Source organism: Natator depressus, chromosome 6 (genome assembly GCF_965152275.1).
Source record: "Natator depressus isolate rNatDep1 chromosome 6, rNatDep2.hap1, whole genome shotgun sequence".
Classification (NCBI taxonomy): domain Eukaryota; kingdom Metazoa; phylum Chordata; order Testudines; family Cheloniidae; genus Natator; species Natator depressus.
The window spans coordinates 88,490,354-88,507,026 of record NC_134239.1 but is presented as its reverse complement, the minus strand read 5'-3'; the positions used below and the strand labels follow the sequence as shown (position 1 = coordinate 88,507,026).

General features: G+C 41.4%; 1 protein-coding gene across 5 annotated transcripts in view; it reads right to left on the bottom strand.

Moving 5' to 3' along the window:
* LIN52 (lin-52 DREAM MuvB core complex component) overlaps positions 1 to 16,673 on the bottom strand; it is an 84,038-nt gene that overhangs the window by 22,355 nt on the left and 45,010 nt on the right. For 3 of the 5 annotated variants that reach the window (XM_074955922.1, XM_074955920.1, XM_074955921.1), the window contains one exon: positions 1,979 to 4,567. The exons of 1 other annotated variant lie outside the window; for it this stretch is intronic. In XM_074955922.1, the coding sequence (XP_074812023.1) occupies positions 4,512 to 4,567 (56 nt within the window). In that variant the 3' untranslated portion in view covers positions 1,979 to 4,511. Of the gene's footprint in view, positions 1 to 1,978; positions 4,568 to 5,169; positions 5,561 to 16,673 lie in introns of those variants that run through there. One more of the 5 variants, XM_074955923.1, reaches the window with a different exon arrangement.

The window sequence follows — 16,673 nt, the reverse complement described above, 5'->3', positions numbered from 1 at the left end:
CTCCATTTCCTTGTATACATTCTTGTTGTTGAATGCTCCCTTCTCTCCAAGAAACTCTCTTAAAACTCTAGGGAATACTTAAATTCAGAGAGATTATTAACAGTCCAGTATTCATACTGCCAAAATCCCAAATGGACAGATTAATCATGAACCTGTGATAGCAGATATGGTATAGAGCTAGGAAACCTGAGAATAAAAACTGATTAATCCAAGTCAAAACTATCATTGCCTGAACCTTGTCCTGTCTAATTTTAGAAATGATACTCAGAATGAGAGGCGGCCGGGGAAAGACAGGAATGCCTGAATCCAATGTATTATACTAGTTATTTGTACTGTTGTAGCACCTAGGAGTCCCAATCACGGATCAGGACTCCATTGTGCTAGGCACTTTTCAAATATTGCCCCAAGAGTTTACAGTTGAAGTAGAAGACTAAAGACAAAGTGGATACAGACAGAGACAGGACACGCACAAGGGAACAGTAAGACAATGCTGGTCAGCATGACAGACAGTGTTATCTGAATACCAGCTGCCTAACTTAAGTTTTTGTAGGCACCATTCCAAAGGAGAGTCTTAAGTAGGATAATGGGGTGGTTTTGCAAATGTTTATGAGGAGCTCCTCCCACGAGTGAAGGAATGCATTGTTCACTGAAGTGAGGGCCTCTTGCTTCTAGATCAAAATTGAAGACTTCCCCCCTCGATTTGTGGCAATTTGTGAACAGCCCCATCTCGAGAAGATGATGACTGTGGAGTTTTTGAGGGACCAACTGTGTTGGGCACTGTACCGTTTGCTGAGGATGTCCACTGAACTTCTTGCTGAAATGCTGTCCTTTCCAGACAGAAGAGAACCAATGAATGATCCAATATTGAGACATTTTGACCAAACTAATATATTTATGACACAGGCCTAACATATGACAGCTACCGAACTCCTTCTTGGAGCAGATACCTATATTAAAATTATACTCCCATTTTGAGAAGAGGTGGTTAAAACATTGATGCAGATTAGGAAATTTCTTAATCTAATTAATCAGGTATAAACATACAGTCCCTGACCCTCATGAATGAAGTAGTAATATAGGAAAATACTGGCAATGAGAGGTGGAATCTAGGAGCTATATACATGTATGTTATGGGACTGTTCCAAAATTATACGCTTTGAAGTGGCACATGCTCTGGGTATAATTTAATTCCTCTCTCCCATTAACTCTGGCTCTTTCTATTCTTTTAGCTAATTCATAGGCGCCCATGGATTCTCAGGAACAAGTATTTCTTTCAGCTGCACAAATAGCACAGCACCTGATGCTTCTGTGTTGAAAGTTGAATGATTCTAGGGCTAGAGGACGAATAGAATGGGATGAATAAAACATTGGCATTTAAAAGGCAAGGTACATTCGTGAAGACTTATTAGCTTTATTTCTGTGGATTTTAGACTAACATTTGAACGTACTGGGGAAGGTAAGACACATGACAATGCTCTATCAAGTAATGACGACCCTGGGATAATGTAATGAAATGCAATCAAGTTTTGGTTTTTCCTTCGTTCCTAATTCTTCCTTTATTCTTCCTTTTCTTCACTGTTTTTTACTTTTTTCATTATAAAATAAAAATCTCACACTCACACACACACACAGTTGCAAACATTTGCTGTTGCTCTGTAACCGTCCCATAATTGGGAAGAACATCTCAGCAGAAGGAAATGGAGCTTGTGAAGGCTGCTAAAAATTCGTAGTTCTTTTTGGCTGTTGCCACTTATTTACCAATGAGGAGGTAACGCCTGCTGGTCACAAACTGATATAGTGGGATGCAGAAAAGTGCCTTACTATTAAACTTTAATGGTGGAGAACCTGTTGCTAAGGAACATTTCCAAGGTGATTGGTCACAGCTTCCACATTTCACAGGGCCGTTTCAAGAAAACTCACAACATTCCGTAAGCTTTGCACTTGTTTATTATAAGAACACAGAGCAACAACAGACAGATTACAATCTTCTGGCTAACACACAAAAATACATGAAAATACTACCAATTAAAAAAACCCATCACTGACTCATCTCCATACATGACAAATACACAACCAATAAATATCTTGAATATAAAGCATATATAACATGCTGCCCCATAGCTAGAGGATAAGTACTGCTGCACAGGGTGAGGGTAAAAGAAAGGATTTTTTTACATGTTATGGTACCAACTACTTGAAGTTTGAGATATTTTACCAGCCAGATCATAAAATAGGCATGCAGATTCGTTGCAGATTTCCAGGGTCTCCCTCTATACTTCTCAGCTTCCCAAACACCTCATGCGTTGGAGTGGTAGACCTCCATAACATGCAACAAAGGACAAAAATTCAGAACAGTCACTTTTGGGCCACACATTCTATATATACAGAACACATCCAAACTAGACATAAAAATGTTAATATTTCCCAACAAACAAATAATTTAAATTAATACTTTCAAAGCTACATCTATGTCCATTCTGACCAGCAACTAAGCAAGTCCCTTCCCTGTCTCTGACTCCCCACTCTCAGCTTCTCTGCATATCCTACTATCCTATTGCCCTTCCTTTCAAGAGATGCAGCTGCTTTGTTAAGCCTCAATTTTCCAAAGACAAGCGTACAAGTACAGCCCCATTGAGTTCAATCAGACTGCTCACATGCCCAAAGTTAAGCACTTGAGTAAGTCATTGCAGAACAAGGTCTTAATTGTGCAAGCTTAGTGAAGAGGAGCTTTCCCAATTTAGCCTAGTTCTGGTTGACAAAATGGAGGCACCCACAGACTAAAGATGGAGAGGCTTTAAAAATTTTAGTAAAAATTCAGAAGTCTGCTCCGAGCAGAGATCTGCTCCTCACTAATGCACACAGGGCCTAAAAACAGAGTCCACCCGAAGACAGAAGAATTGAATACTTCAAGGATAGTCCATTAAAATGATGTTGTACAAGTACAGCCCCGATTCAATTCACACCTCACAGCCAACTGCAGATTGGGGAATGACTAAATTTAAAGGGCACACATGCTAATATGTGTATGAAACTGTTTAAACAAAGAGAGAAAACTGCTCTTGGACCAACACTTTAATGCTATTTTTTAGCTCTGAGGAACGACCAGTTTGTTAACGCTAGAATACGTAATTTTAACGGGCAAAAGGAAACAGAGTGAAATAAGAGCTGTGTCAACCTTATAGAGAAAAATAAAATCTGAAAACACAAGACTGATACACAGCAGCATGTTGAAAGAGGAAAGGCGCTAAAAGGTACTCCAGTACCAGATGGGCCTCAAGGCACTAAAAGGTACTCCAGTACCAGATGAATGAGACCCAATCTGTACAGGAGGATACTAGCTTACAGTACAATTCACCCCTTAAAGAGTGGGGTGCACATTCCACGTTTGCAGGTGAAGCAAGTTCTGGGGCTGCTGTTTTCTAATAATGTGGGAAAACATCAGAATTCTATTTTCAAGTATAAGCATGCAGATGCTGTTTATAAAGATTATCCCCACGGGGGTGTGAACAAGACAGTCGCTCCACCTTGAAGCTCTCTATAATTGAAAACATTATTGCCCTTCAACCCTGAATCTTCCTCCAGTATCTCAGCCGGACTCTCACGGAGCTGGATTTGCAAAGTGGACTGATAGATCTGTTTGTGTCCTGGCAGAAGTTCCCACAGGGATATTTTCTTTCATGATACAGTAATAGCCACCTTTTCTCATTCACTCTCTATGGACCATCGGTCTAGGTTAAACAAGAGAACATACAAATGTTTAGCATCGAGATGGAGCTCCCTGTACACATAGCACCTGATGCAAGTATTTGTGGAATGAAGAGCAGAATAGTATAGACAGGATTGAAGGACTTCCCTTGATTGCAGGACATCCTTCTCTGAAGGGTGTGAGTAATGTGAATTTAGTACACAAAACAAGTTCCACCTGCCTTGTAATCAGGGTATGATTGTGCAGATCCAGAACTAACCAACCCTAGAACTGTCAGTCTTCATCCAGAACCCTGCTTATAACCAGCACTGCAGTTGTGCGTTCAGCATGGAAATTACACACATGGAATCACTGTTCCAAAGGCAAGAGAGACACATGGAAGAGCCAATGCATCACCCAGAGGTACTGGCCAGCATCACAAAGACCCTGGTTTAACAGATGCCGGCACTGAAAGCAACTGAATGAGGGCACCGGGGATGTACTGCTTTGAATGGTTAAAAAAAGATTGCTGCATAACTTTGCCACAGCATGCTAGGGTTGAGTTTTCCTGGCAATCGGGTGCCGAAAAGGTTGGATGACGTCTCAGTGCTGATGGAACTACTGGCAATCATTGTGAACAGTGTCTGGAATGCTGCTTGTCAGTAAGGAGAAGAGCTGTGGAAGCAGTAGAGAGGTTTGCTTCTGTAGTTCTAGAGCGAAGAGCTTTATCCTTCTCTTTAGGAAATCATAGTGTTCAGCTGGATCTGCAATGAGGGGTGAGATGATCCAGAAAGGGATATTTTTGCCTGAGTTCCAGTAGCAGCAGCTACTTCTTGGGTTTCTCCAGGATGTTCAGGAACTTCCCTCGAGTCATTTCTCTAGCTGAAATCACAACAGAAAAAAAGATTAATGTAAAACAAACAGTTAGAGCAGGATCATTTATAATATTTAATTAGAGGACAGAAATTCATTTAGAACTGTGCTCTGGTGCTAACGCATAGCTAAGAATTTTTTTGAATGAAAAGATAAATCTGAACTGCACCTTGAATTCCTGACAGCCTGGAAATGTAGGCCACACACTGGAAACTTCAAAGCTCAGCAATAATTGCCATGGCCTGTCTCATTATATACCATCTACACTTTCTATTCCTATTGTGGATAGCCTCATGGTCATGCAAGATCTCTCTCTGTCTTTGCACTATCAATCTTTGAATGGTGTAATCCAGAGCTCCATCGCTCTGCCTCAGGGCAATTGTTCCTGGATGCTAAAATCCATCAGAGATCATGGAGCTCTGTCTCTCCATTTCAGGATTACTGGTCCCTAGATGCTTATGATCTTAAACAGAAATTAGACAGCATTTTCTCTCTCCCTTGGCAGTATTACTCCTTGGATGCTGCAATATAATGGAGTTTATATTCCCTCAATGCAGTTCATCTATGTATGGTGTAATAAAGTAGAGTTTATAGAGCTTTGGTCTTCTCTCTTTGCATTGTCAGTTCCTAGATATTAAATACAGCAAGGCAAGGTTTATGTGTCTCTCCCTCACTCTTGGCACCATCAATCTCTGGTTGCTGTATTACAGCAGAGTTTATACAGCCACTTTCCCGCATGAAACATTTCTGACTTGTGAGCCCATAGGCTCTGGCAGAGCCACCCTAATACAATCTTTGTCCCACAATCACAATACAAAATATAGACAGCATGATTAGTGATCGAACCCTGGAGAGAGGGGTTTCCTCACCTTTTCAGCTCTTTTAAATAAGGCTTTAGTAAGCTTTGTGCTGGTGAAAGGTTCCTGACTAACAGCCCAGGGAACATGGAGTCCTTTATTCACAGAACAGGTACAGGAGCAGTGCAAGTTTCCTACGCCAAACCTGGACAGCACCATCAAGGGAGGAGATGGGATTTTAGTTTTTATATGGTCCATTCATAGTTCTTGACTTTTCTACTGAGAGGAATAGCAAAAATGACAAATAACGCCTGAGGTGAGGGTGGATTTTGTAACCTTACCACTTGTCCAGCTGGAACTGAACTAAAACCTGACTCATTTCACATAAGCTACTAAACACCCATCATCAGGCAAAGACATTTGGTCACTACTCACCTGGCTGATTAGAACTCATGAACTACCATTGAAAGACCTCAGATGCCATCCTCAATTCCCTAAACTACCGATCTCTACTTCCCTACCTGAAGAAGCTGTATCCAGTAGCTGGATGTTTCTGCCAAAACAGTCAACAGTGAAATAGCTAATGCTGGCAGTTAAATTGGCATGGTTAGGTTTCAGAGTCAACACCCCATTGACATGAATGGGACAAATCTCAGCTATCAGAGCTTTTGTTTCAGGCTGCCTGCAGACTCAGGCAGACATTACTGCATCGGTGACACTGGTTCATGTTTTCAATCATGATGGCTAGAAATTTCTTTTTTAAAATGTAAACATGGATTCTGGACCACAATTCCAAGAAAAAGGATGAACTCTATGGCAGGTTCCATGACTGAGGAATCGCAGAATACACAGGGTCCTCCCATTATACTGAAGAACAGTCCTTTGTCTGAAGAACTGGACCGGGATTCAGGAAATCTGGGATCTATTCCCAGCCCTGCCCTTGATTCATTTTGTGAGCCCAGGAAACCATTTACTCCTTTTGCTCCTCAATTTCCACCTGCAAAATGAGTGTAATAATAAAAATATCTGTCTGCCTCCCAGGGCATGAATACCAATAAAGTGCATGGAAGGAGCTGGAGAAGGGCAGAGGGTAGTTTGGTTTTTTTGGTTCGGAACTATATTGTTATCAACAATCCAAGCATGTGATTAATAAAAATGTGAGTTTTCTAGAGGTTTCAGTTTGAAACATACTCCTCAATGCAAGCAGCTCCCTGACACTGCCATGCTTGACACTATCCAACAGTGCAGCGTTGTAAAATGCTATCGTGGAGAAAGCACAAAATCGAACTACAGCATTCTCAGCTGATAGAGTGGCAAGATTTCCTAAAAATCAGACCCATATAGGAGATATACGCATGTATGACAATTCCGTTCCACCAAAGAGGGTTGCACCCTATAAATCAAGCAGTGAGCATAGACTCCTTCTGTACTCTGAGTGAAATTATTGTGGGTTGGGGGTTGCTCCAGAGCACGTGCCCTCCTGTTCACTTGTCATCGGAGATATTAACATTTTTGATTAATTCACAGACCTCTCATTTTATTCTTCATTCCTTTATCCTTGCTATCCTACTCTGCTGTAGCTTAAGATTCTTACCGACCTGCTACAATAATCATCGCCCGCTCTCCCCCCCGCCCAACCTGGTGAAATTGTTTAGTGATGCCAACCGCGCTTTTAATTTGCAAGACATCAGACACAGAGGTAATTTATACCAACATCTGTTCATTTCTGACTTCTGAAACAAACTCGCACATGCTGCTACAAAATCCCATTAGGAGCAGGAGGCAGCCTTCTGCTATTCTGTATTTCTCTTCTCCGCACTCGGGCTGTGGCAGGGCTCTATTTTTAAAGGTATGACACAAAACTAAGAGAAGGGCCCCACATGTTTGTATACGTATAGAGATTGCCATGAAATACATCTCCATAATGCAAACAAATCGGTAAGGGAAAATTTCCACAAATATTTACAATCTTGTTTTCCCTGCTCTGCCTGACTCTCTGATCTTCCCAAGAATTACAGGTCAGTGTATTGCTGGTAAACACAGGACAGATCCAGATTACAGGGTTCTGAGTTCAAATGTCTTGCCTATTCCTTCCTCGGTCCCTTTTTTTAATCTGCTTTGGAGTCTTTCCTGAACACGAGCGTTCCATAAAAAAGTCTGCAATATTAGAAGTGCTCCGTCCACCCAGCTCCTGTTAAACAAATTCTTTATGATGGGATTAGCATTTCCAGGTGGGCATCTTGGAGTCGTTTGGGTTGCTGTAGAAGCTGGAGAATGAAGAAACCACCCCTATGTTCTAAAAGTGATTGCAGTCAAAGAAAAAGACCATAAAATCTATCTTAAGCGACTGCCCAATGGAACAGTAGAAGCCAGTTGCCTAGTAGACAGAGGTGGTGGATCTTTTAATTAAAAGGCTGGACAAAAAATGTACTGGAAGCCTTTGGGATATTTTAAAATGGTTGCTTAAACAAGTCACTTGTCTAATGGAGGTGGGGTTTTAGCGCAGGTTTCATTGTACCAGCAAACAGACACCACAGAGTCTGTGCAGCATAAAATAGAAACATGAATCTCCATGTCAAGTCACAATTTACAACCCTTCCTATGCTGTGCATCTATCACTACAATAGAAAATCAACAATGGATAAGATCGCAATAGCCTGGTTACAAATTAATCTCTTCAGTGAGGTGTGGGGGGGGGGGTGGTATTGAAGACCACAGAAAAACACCTTTTTAAGATGTTATCAGCCTGAGTTACAATAAAAGTTGAGTGCTTAAACAGACTCCATTTCCTCGGACTGCATAAAGCACTGGCATCAGACTGCTGTAAATAATGGGGACCCCTGACCCAGGAATTAAATTTTCTGCCTTGGAAGAGGTGGATCTCAGAGCATGTATTGGACAGGAGAGGTCAGGGCGGAAAAGGGAAGCTGTGATTTCCACTTGCTCGGAGGGTGGAGTTAGATTTAATATAATCTCTTCTTTAGAACTTCAATCCCTCAATCCTGCATTTAGCCTTGTTGCCTTGTGCTCCTGTTCTACTACAACTGTCCCCAAACTGCCTCCTGCAGTAAATTTTGTGGCTGCTGGCTGAAAAGATTCAGTGGTACAGATTGATTTCTTACAAGTGAGGAGATGAGGGATTACCAAAAGCAGCCCTGGCTAACAAGATTGGGTGCAGAATCTCCTGCTAGAGCAGCCCACTCTGCCAGCACTTTGCATCCTTTCACTATGACATATGGGTTTCATTACACAAAGATTTTCCCGATTTTAACTTTGAGGCGATTACATTGGAAACTCAGAGCCATCTTTACATCTGTAGCAATTTAAAGGTTAAGTAACTTTTTAATCAAATGACAAAAACTCATAATGTTTTGCCTCCAATCCAAAATGAAAACTGCTGCTCCGGATGTTCCTTCTAGTGACAATTTAATTAGAAAAGAACACTCTGCTGGAGATGGGGATCCATTCTCATTGGTCCCCAACATCTCATAAACAGCCTTCTCATGCATATGACAACACAATACAAACTGTGTCATAAGGTCTGGATAGCCAGGAAATAATGGAGGATTACTGCACTAAAACCAGTAATGAAAACAGTGACTTACACTTATATAAGCAACTTTCACCCAAAAGGATCCCAAAGTGATATACATATATATACACCCCCCCACACACACTCTATTATACCCATACACAAATATATACACACACAATTACACATAAACAAGGCATTTGGGGATATCTATGCAACAGAATAATGTGACAAATTGCATTTATCACAAACCTTTGGCCATTACACCTGCCCTCTGCTCACTAATCCATCTCTTCTGGGACTTATTCTAGCATTCCAAGCCTATGAGCAGCTTCAAACTGCAGACATTAAAAAATGCAATCAACCTGACAAAGAAACATTTCCTCCTTTCTCCCCCAAATTCATTTCTCAAAATTACACTGGACTAAAATATAGGACAGGCTCAGCCCTGGACCAGTAACAATCCTAAATTCAAATATTTTGCTACTTTTCAGGGTTGGAAACTCATTTTCTCACCTTCCCAATGAGGAACACAGAAATTGGTTTTAGACCTGAAAGATCCTGAGATATCAGACTTTGAATATCCTCCCCCCCCACACACACTTTTTTTTGGGGGGGGGGGGAGGGTAAAGAAAGGCTATTTTAGAAAAATTTTAAAGGTTTTAAAAATGTATCTGTTGTAGTTTTCCTCTTCCTCTGAGTCCTGTACAGTTGGACTTCTGGTAATTAAAGAACCTGGCCTTACAGATTTTAAAAAGTCCAAATCAAGTTTTTTTTAAATATTTCTGAATTATTTCTATAATAGTTTTTCTTCAGATCACATCACACTATCATATATTCTAATTCTGCCACATATTTAAATATTTATTATCCCTCCTTCCTCATCCCATTGCTGGTTGGTTTCTCATACATGTTGCCCTGATCTAATTCATTTCATATCATCTTCCCCCACAGTATTGTGTTGATTGCTTTTAAAACATTCCCCATTTCTTAAGGTCTTTTTTTTTTCCAGGTGCCCCTCTTGTAGCCAGTTTTCCAGTTAAATTATTGTGTTTTGATCAGATTACCAGCCAACACCAGGAAACTAATAAAAGACATAGTGCTTGACTGTAGAACTATTATATCACTATAGAGATGAAAAACCAAAGTACTTTCCCTTGACTATAAATACAAAGAATGGCCAGGGGAACTCTCCAAGGCTGGGAGAAGCCTACCTTGGAGAGAGACAGAGTCGAGCAGTAGGAGGTGATTTTTATCTTATTTGCCAAGAAAGTCTGTTGTAATAGGGATGACTTCTCTTTGACTGAGCAGACAGCATTAGGGCAGGAAGACACAAACACACGGGGGGGCCCTGGAAGAGCTCACTCATGAGCAATGGGTAAGATTCTTACTTGTCTTAGCTTGTGAAAGTCAATGGCAAAGCTTAATCTTTTGGATGGGCTCCATTATTAGTGCATCTGGGGGACACTACAGGGGCAATACTTAGGAGAACAGAGGCATTTGTACGATAATCAGCCCCAGGAGAGAGACAGAAAACTCAAATGAAACCTATTTACAAAAACACAAACTAAAATAGCAAACTATGTGAAGATTTAAATTACTACACTAACCCTAAAAAGACACAACAGAATGGCTTATATCAGCCAAGGTCTATGGGACACTGTTAGCAGGGCAAGAGAGGTCAGTCAGCCTGCTTCAAAAACTCTGACAATGCAAGAGGAGAGTCCTGTACCCTTTGACCTCCCAGGTGGTCTTAGCTCCTCTCCTACCAAGCATACTTATAAGCAGAATGACCAGATTCCACCAGTCCCATCAACACCTGGTAGATGTTAGAAATTTGGCCTGCTCCATCTCATCCTTAACACTTCACAAAAAGAACCCTAACTGCTCTGCTGACCCAATCTCTCTCTGATATGGCTGCCAGATAAAAACCTCAGTGTCCTGATGTGTGTGGACCCATGCAGCAGACCCAGACCAGAAAATAACTCGAGGAGTTATCTCTGAAGAACAGTGGTTAGCAGATGTCATCCCCATCTCCTTCACAGAGGACAAGACTACCTGAAATATGCTTTTGTTTAACTTGTGCTTAAGAAACCATCTCTGGACACTGAGTGTCTACCCAATCATTAACTGCTTGAGGGAAGGTAACCGAGGATTGAGCAGCTGCCAGAAGGAGCATCTGGATGGAGCAATATTTTCTACTCCTATACCACCTTTTATTCTTGGATCTTAGAGCACTCTGCAAACTATTTATCAAGCTTCACAACATCCCTGGGATGCCAATGCCAGACCAGGTATAAACCTGCAGTGAGGGGCAGTGACGTCCCAGCCCAGGCCTAGAGAGCCACTAAGATCTAGTTCCAGGTCAGAAACATGAGGACCGTATAGCTATTTTGTTTCAAATGACCTAAACAGTAAGATGAAACTCCTACAGCACCTCCCACTTCAGGAGCTGGCAGCAGTCAGCATCCTATGAGGGTGAAGGCCTGATCCCCTTGACCCTCAGAGCAGGGAAAGAGTTACATCTCCTCTCCGTGAAGCCAATAAAAACCTCTCTTGATTATAATTTAGATAAGAGCCACTGGATTGAATAATAATGTCTGAAACTCCCCTGGCTGTTTCACCTTGAGACGTCCATCACTGGGTTAAACATGATGCTAATTGCATTTGGATTGATTAATTTCTCTCACTCCTGTCTATTCGAATAATGCTTAACAAAATAATCACAGCACCCAGAGCCAAATCTTCTTCGTCAAAGGAATGAAGCCATCAGAACCAGAAGAGATGAAAGAAATGAAGATGACCCGTAATTACTGCTACGGTGATATCATTACCATATTATAGAAAATGAGTGTATGGGGGGGCGGGGGGGAGAGCAGGGGCCTACGATTATTATTTATTTTTTAATGGAAACTTACGTCCCAGGAATACAGATCTGACACAGTGGAGCATACAGAAATACAAAAAATATAATGAAAAAATATAAATCCTGTGCATTAAATTGCAAAATACAGTGAACACTGAGGCTCTAGATACATCATCAAGTGCCTTGTGCTGTGAGCTGGTGTTATTCACACCACTACTTTTTTCATTCCAGTAACACTTTGTATATGACTAACACAGATTTAAGATGTCTATCTCCCTACAGAAATCCTCAGACATCCACAGTAGCACTTACCCTTAATCCTGATACTAATGATGATACTGTTTTAATATCATTCAAGGTGGTCTTGTTCCAAAGCCCGACATTCAGTTTTTAAACTGTAAAATCCAGCTCTGCATTCAAAGGAAAGCTTCTCCGCTAAAGACAGTTATTCTTAAATGGTAATTCCTCATTGAAACAGGATGTAAATTCAGTGGCCAGCCAGACTAGAAGATGACTTAAAATTGTTCATTATTGTGGTTCCATACAGGTATCAAATGTATCTAGTCCGGAAGAATTTAAACTAGGATTAAAAAAAAAAAAATTCAGCCAAAAGGAAGCCCTTCTGCTCTGTTTATTGTCCAAAATACACTCCCCAAGCCCCACTCATTTGAGAAACAAATAGCTTGGCAACTGTATAAGATCTTCAAACACCTGTGCTCTACAATTCTAATTGTGGTTTATACAGTTCACTTCTCTCAGTGCTGGTTATGTCTGCCCCTAGCCTCTGACTGAAGACACAAAATACATAACCAACAGCTTAAAACATTTATTCTGGAGTAAAGCCAAGGTCAAATACTCACAAAAATGTCACATGCCAAAAAAAAAAAAAAGAAAAAAAAAATCAAGACCTGAGAAAAGGATCTGAATCATGAAGCTAATTAAATACAGAAAAACGATGTTCAAATAGTTTTTAAAGACGAAGAAACAGAAACTCAATACATACATCTGATATTAAACCCATTTCAGCATGAAAGGTGAGGATTTTTTTCCCCTAAGTGCTTGTAAGAAGTGTCAGACTGATCTCAGTGGGCCTAAACTCCTTGAGTTATCTTCAGACTAGATACAGGATGAACAGGCTTTCTCCAACAGATGTGCCTCACCCCTGACCTCTAGGACAGTGGTGTGCTTCCAACATTTTAACAAGGAGATCTCTCAACATTTTTCCACCTCAGTCTGTGACAAAACATTCCCTGAGGAAAGTATTCTCTTCACTCCCACCCCTCCTGTGCAAAATATCCACCTGTTCCACAGGTCCCCCACAAAACCTATCAATCCACCAATGCATCCACCCTCAACCGCTGGGCCCAGTAACAATTGACCTACCATGCTTCCCCCGCCCCAGCACCTCATAGAAGCTCCTCTAGGTGGTGACTTCCCTACCTAACAACCTTTGGTGACAGCAGTGAGAGCAAACAGATTGTACTGAGGCCTCTGGCTGTGGGATGGTTGAGTGGGTCCCCACTAGTAGTAAGCTGAGGGAGAGCGTAGTTGCATGGGAAAAGGGTCCTTTTTGGTTCTTGAGGTAAGCAAGCGTCCCCTGGAGGAAGCTGGTGTGTGCACATGGGAGACTGGGTAGAGGGGTTCTACCCTAGCTGATGTGTAATGTTGGAAATGGCCCCTAGCTTGGTTGGGGTAGTAGGTCTCTACAGGCTCGTGGTGAGGAAGGGCTCTCTCAAAGTAACAGCTCTATAAAGTCCAACCTGAGGCTAGCCAGGCCTTGGATAATTCTGAGCACAGAAGCCAGTGACAGCAAAGGGATTAGAGTTGTCAGGGTAGAGAGAATTACATATTCACAGTACAGTAACTGAAAAATATTGTGTAGTGATTATGTAAATCTCTAGACTCCCACTGGCTAATAATGGCTGTCAGACAGCCAGAATATAGGGATACAAACTGTATGGTTATGCAAGTCAGGACACCCACAATCAGAGTGCAGGGAAATGCATTAAAGGAAAAAACTCTTTATGGTTATGGGTCAGGAACTATACAACATCCTTGCCCTCTGAATGGCTGAGACAACTCCCTTTGAGTAGGATACGTAATAGCTTGACATTTATATTTACTAACGAAAGATGAGTTGTGAGATGGGTTTGAATTGTTTAACTTAAATTCCGTTTACAAGGACTGTGAGAAGAGGGGCCTGGGTGAAGGAAGGGAATGCGCCAATATTCTAAACTTATTTGCCCAAAGTTGTGTGTTCACCTACTTTCTAGAACTGTAACTTGAAATTTAACAGTTGTATAATATTTCTTACATTACAGGTGCAATGTCTGTAAAATGTTATGAGGTCCTCAGAAGGCAGACCGTATATACATGCAAAGTATTATTTTAAAATAAATATATATAAACATAATGACCTCTTAATCCATTAAAAAAAAAATCCAGATGTTAGATTTTTCCTTAACGTACAGTCTAATCCTCAAGAACCCTTGTTGGAACAATAATTTTCAGTGGAGGAGATAAACGTAATCCCAGACACCATAATGAATTAGCAAAGATTAAAGACCTGTTCGGGAAAAGAAGAGTGGATTCTTATCAGTGAACTGCACTATTTGCTTTAAACTGGAAATAAACAGAAGGTCCCTTTCCCAATCAGTAAAACACTGATACAGTACAAAAAATCCTAACTGGGTGACTGCAATTTGAACTGTGCCCTAATTAGTGTTTTCCAAGCAGTATTCTACATGTAAAAGTAACAGCACCTGATTCATATCCAGTATCCCAGGGCTAGGGCAAGGGACTTCCTCTTAGCAAGAGTCAGGAACTATGGAACTGTAGCAGGGCAGGAGCACAAGGACCTGAGCAGCAGCCCACCATCTCAGCTGGAGGAAGAGGAACAGCAACTTTACAACTAGCTGGACATCACGGATGTTGGAAGACTCTTTCTTCTTTACTATGAACTATGGATTTCTTTCCTCTTTGCTGATTGGCTGTTAGCTCCACCTTCTTCCCACCCCACTTTCTCACGGTCCCTCAGTTGCCAGCCTCACTCTCCCTGTCCTCCAGGATCCTTTCTGCTCATGTACCATTAACCTCCCTGGACTGAGGAAATGTTACAATTCCGAAGGGGTTTGAGGAGGAAAGATAAACAATTTTGCCAAACTGAATCCAAGTTGGTGCTAGACATCAGGGAATAGACATATATTTAGGGAACTCACATGGCTCCCATAATATCTGAACCCTGTTGGAGATACAGTCAAGGATACAAATGAACAGAGAGGAAGAGGTAGATTAGGAGGAGTCAAAAATCAGGACTTGAATTATATGTATGTGTGTGAGGAGTTCTGTGCTCTACCAAGCTCTGCCCATGAGCCAACACCCACCTACCTGAGATGCCAAAATGAGACACCACTCTCAGCACATTGTGTAGATATTCAAAATATAAACATGCAGGCTTTGCTGGGATCCTTAGGCATGGTTCTCCCTAAATGGGTTCAGGTATACTCATGAGTAAGCCAAATTAAGGCACACCCATAACATATACATGCCTAGGGCCCTGGCTCCCAGACACATATGATGACATCAAAATCACCTCTTCCATAAAAGGAAAGCTTAAAAACATGATGTGAGTGTAACCGATGCAATGATGTCAGCCTGAGTATGCAGACAGCCTCTGGCAGAGGGACAAACAGCAACAATTAGAGGCAGGGGAGAAAGCGCGTGGCCCACACCAATTACAAGAGCAGACCATATCCCCCACTGCTCTGGATGGGTGGGATGAAATTGTACACATTTCTTTTGTGCTTTAAGAACACTCCATTTATTCAGGTAAACCAGAAGCTAAGCATAGAAATATCAGAGGCAACACAGAGACTATCTGTTCAAAAGTGAAATGACAGCTTGGCCTGCAATCCAGAAACATCCGTCACCCAGCCCTTTTCTGCTGGGATTTGTGTTGAATGACGTTTACTGCAGGTTAATAATTAGTTTTTAGCATAAGAGTCTAGTGTAGTTGTCCTCTCCCCAGGAGAGAAAAACAGGCTGAGCGATTTTTAGATTATATGCTCTGATAAGACACAGGCTCCTGACTCCCTATGTGCTTGTGCCATACAAGCCACCTGCTCTATGGAGCTGCCACTGGGGACACCCTGGAAAAGGTTTAATAATAGTGTGCTCCCTGGAGATGTTACTCAAAAACCTGAGCTAAATTTACAGCCTATATCACAAAGTAAAATTTTGTGTACAAAATCCTATCAACAGAATCTAAGGCAATCCCTAGAAAAGAGTGATACTCTACGTTACACAAATGTGATTTCAAATTAAATGAGAATCTGCCATGCTTGCAATAGCAAGAACATGATGGAACATAGGAACTGATAGACCGGATCAGATCAGTGATCCAGCTAGTCTGGTATCCTGTCTCTGTCAGTAGCTAGTATCAGAAGCTTCAGAGAAAGATGAAAGAAACTCCATAGTGAACAATTATGAAAAAACCTGCCCACAGAGAAAGATGCTCTCAGCCCTCGGGAATAGTTGGTTTACACCCTACAGCATGAGGTTTTATATCCCTCCTAAAAATACTTTATTCTAATGTAACTATGGATGTTATTATCCAGCTCATCCGATGAAGTGAGCTGTAGCTCACGAAAGCTTATGCTCAAATAAATTTGTTAGTCTCTAAGGTTCCACAAGTACTCCTTTTCTCTTTTCAGACTAACATGGCTGCTACTCTGAAACCTGTTATAATGCTAAAGACTCTGCCAGAAGTGACCTTGTGCAACCTGAGTTATCCTATCTGTAAAATGGGGAGGATCATACTTGCTTTCCTTCTGGTGAACGGTTGTGAGGCCAATAAAAATGGTTGCTAAGTGCTCAGAATTAAGGCCAATCTGAGGAAGAGTGGGACTCAGATCACGGTCT